The following is a 3,696-nucleotide window of genomic DNA, read 5'->3' on the forward strand; positions in this document are numbered from 1 at the left end:
GCTTAGGTTCTCTACTGCAATAAGCTCTAAAACTATCTTTGATGACTTGGTTGACTCGTTCTGTTTGACCATATGATTGAGGATGGTATGCGATACTAAAGTTTAATTCTGTTCCAATTCCCTTGAAGAGTGAGGTCCAAAAGTTTGAAGTGAACTTCACATCTCGATCGCTTACAATCCGTTTGTGCAATCCATGCAATCTGAAAATCTCTTTAACAAATAGTCGTGCAATGTCAGAGGCGGTAAAGGTTTTCTTGACTGGTATGAGATGTGAAACCTTTGTGAGTAGGTCAAAAACTACCATAAGTGAATTATATCCTCCTTGTACCGTAGGTAATCCAATGACGAAGTCCATACTTTATGCATTCCCATTTCATTTGGGGAATGTCCAATGGTTGAAGTTTACCGAGAATTTTAACTCTCTCAGCTTTAATCCTTTGACATGTCAAGCATTGATGAACATAGCGTAGAACATCTGCCTTTTGCCCAATCCAATAGAAACTTTTCCGTACAGCATTGAGAGTCTTCACATATCCTGGGTGTCCTGACGTAGGGATATCATGGGTCTCAACCAAGATAGCCTTCTTCAAGTTAGGGTCCTATGGTACACATAACCTATCTCTATAATAGAGACAAGGTCCATCATGTGAGAAGTGTAACATTGAAGGTATATTCTAGGTTAAGCTGCCTTTGATACTCTGGATCAGATGATGCAACTTCCTTAATCTTTTCAATGATTGGGTTGTTAGGTACAAATATGAGGCTCAAAAAATATTTTTGACTGAGTGAATCTGCAACCATGTTTTCTTTTTCGGGATGATAGATAATGTCAAAGTCAAATTCTTGCAAAAGTTCTACCCATCGTCTTTGTCGCATATTCAAAGTTGCTTGGGTAAAATTCCACTTTAAGCTGTTATGGTTGGTTATATGTCAAAAATTTCATCCCAATAAGGAGTGTCTCCACAGCTTCAGAGCGTGAATGACTGCCAATAGTTTGAGGTCATGGGTGGGATGGTTTTTTAATGAACCTTAAGCTTACATGAGGTGAAAGATATTGGTCTGCCTTCTTGAACTAATACTCCTCCAACTGCTATTCCACTAGCATCAGTGACGACTTCAAAGGCCTGATTGAAATTTGATAGCTTTAGGCACGGTGTTGTAGTCACATACTGCTTGAGTTGGTCGAATCTTTCTTGGTGTAGTGGGGTATAAAGATTTTATACCATTCCGTGATTCCCAAGAATTCTCTAAGCTCACTTGCATTTAATGGCTGAGGCCATTCAACAATGTCTTGAACTTTAGCACGGTCCACTGAGATTCCTTCATGCAAAACAATAAATCCCAAATACTCAATCCTTGGAGTGAAAAAATGAACACTTGCCATATAGCTTGTGTTCTCGAAGAATATCCAACACCTTTCTCAGGTGGTCTTCATGTTCTTCTTCATCCTTTGAGTAGATTAGAACATCATCAAAGAACACAAGAACAAAGTCATCTAGGTACGGCCTGAAAATATCGTGCATCAATCTATTGAATGTAGCCAGAGCATTAATGAGACCAAATGACATTACTATAAACTCAAAATGTCCATATCAGGTGGTGAAAGCCGTCTTTGGAATATTTGATTCCTTTATTCTGATTTGATAATAACAAGATCTTAAATTTATCTTTGAGAAGAGCTTGGAACCATGTAGCATGTCCAACAATTCGTCAATTTGTGAGATAGGATAGTTGTTCTTAACTATTACCTGGTTTAATCCTTTGTAATCTATGCAGAGTTGTAAAGTCACATCTTTCTTCTTCTAAAAGAGTGTTGGAGCTCCCCAACTTGATTTACTCGGTCTAATAAATCCTTGTTCTATAAGTTGACAAAGTTGTTCTTTCTCTGACACTGGCTCACTTCCTGAAAGAATCTCTATCTCATGATCAATCTCTCGATCAGGAGGAAGAGACATGAGATCTTCAAGAAAGACATTTGAATATTCATGAAGCCAAGAGGGTTTTGTACTGCTTGATTTTGAATCCATCTTGTTCAGCTTGACCACAAATATTTTTTGTCCGGCCTTCACACCTTTGAGTAGATGGTTGGATTTAACTAATTGAATCTTTGGAATCTCATTCTTTCCCTGTACTTTGACTTGCTTTGTTTGACTAACTCTAAAGCTCATACTACCTAGGCCACAATGGATGCTAGCGTGATTCTTAGATAACCAATCCATCCCAAGAATTCCATCATACATCCCAACTGGTAGAGTTCTAAAGAAAGCTGAAGTAGCATGTCCTCCTAGTTCAAAGTCAAGGGTTCCCATAGAATATCCTGATACCACGGTTTTCCCATTAGCCAATTCTATTGTCATGGATTTAGCTAGTTTTTTATTTTGGTTCAACTTTTGCAAGCATTTTGGGGATAGAAAAGAATGAGTGTTGCCACAATGGATGAGGAGGTTAAAAGGTTTACCTTGATGGGTTGTTGGTGTTTAGATAACAGCAAATTTTCTTTGGGCTCCAGGGTTGTCAATAGTTGCATAAATTCTTGCTCTCCCTTCTTCTTCACCAAGGGTAGGCTCTCCTAAGACTGCATGTACATGGGCATACCTACCTTGACCTCTTCCAAAGGATCTGGCTGCTCTTCCTCGTCTCTACCTTGTCCTCTACCTCGTCCACCACCTCGTCCATTGTTATTTCCAAAAGGGCAGTGTCTTTGATATACTTTAGTTGTTGCTGCTACTCTATTAGTCAGATGTGGACATCTGTTTTGATAATGTCCCAACTCTCCCAATTCAAAGCATCGAACATCCAAGCATGAAGGAGTTTAAGCATTAGCAGCATAAGATCTTTGTGGTTGTCCATTACTATTGGGAAGCCTTATTGGTCGTCTGACACCTTTAAAACTTTGATTTTGTTCAACTCTCCTTCTAATCCCTTTCTCCTTCATTAAGGGCTTAGATCGTAGTAAAGCATCTTGCACAGTTGTAGGTTTCATGGATGGTTCTCTTAAACCTTGACAAAAACGGGCTATCTATTGCTCTATGGTCATTGGTAGAGCATAACGTCTAAGCCTTACAAACTTTGAATAGTACTCTTCCAAGGTTAAACTGTATTGCTTCAAGCTAAAGAACTCAGTCATCTTCAACACTTCGTGTGCAGGAGGTAAGTATCTTTCCTTCACTGCCTGTTTAATTTTCCTTCATTGACTCTGGGAGTTCTCCAATACTCCCATGTCACCCAATCTTATGAAACCAATTCCTTCGGAAAATCCTTTTTAAATCTTAGAGATAGAGACCATTAAGTGTGTGAAAAATGAGTAATTATCGCATTTCTCTCAAAATAATGATTTCTTCCAGTAGATTGTATACTTGAAAAAGGCCGACAATGTTGCTTCCACCATAATTTTGCTTCATCAGAGAGGCAAAACATCCTTAGCATCGCTTGATTTGTAGGTGCAGTCTTTGTAGCCAAGAAGTAATCATCCATAGCTTTGATCCATACTTCTGCATCCTTCTCAATATCAATACCCTCTCCTTTAAAAGAAGGTGGTTGCATTTGTTTTAGTAATAACAGAGAGGTTGATGGAGAGAAGGTAACTCCGACGTCAAGGCAAGAGAGCTTCGACTTCTGAGAGTGTGTGTCTTCAAAGTGAAGGAAGATGGGTCTTTATATAGGCTCTCAAGGTTAGTTAAGAATAGAGGGAAGCAA

The 3,696-nt window shown here is 38.9% G+C and overlaps 1 protein-coding gene across 1 annotated transcript; it reads right to left on the reverse strand.

Moving 5' to 3' along the window:
- Positions 1-1,802: 1,802 nt before the first annotated feature.
- LOC147461220 (uncharacterized) lies at positions 1,803-2,357 on the reverse strand. The gene has a single exon (XM_086505141.1). It carries the CDS (start codon positions 2,355-2,357, stop codon positions 1,803-1,805), a length of 555 nt encoding a protein of 184 aa, XP_086361267.1.
- Positions 2,358-3,696: the final 1,339 nt, after the last annotated feature.

This window comes from Adiantum capillus-veneris, chromosome 3, assembly GCF_014529385.1.
Source record: "Adiantum capillus-veneris isolate H3 chromosome 3, ASM1452938v2, whole genome shotgun sequence".
NCBI lineage: Eukaryota > Viridiplantae > Streptophyta > Polypodiopsida > Polypodiales > Pteridaceae > Adiantum > Adiantum capillus-veneris.

Coding starts and splice junctions, on each gene's coding strand:
- LOC147461220 (XM_086505141.1), bottom strand. CDS start 2,357: ATGACAATAGAATTGGCTAATGGGAAAACCGTGGTATCAGGATATTCT.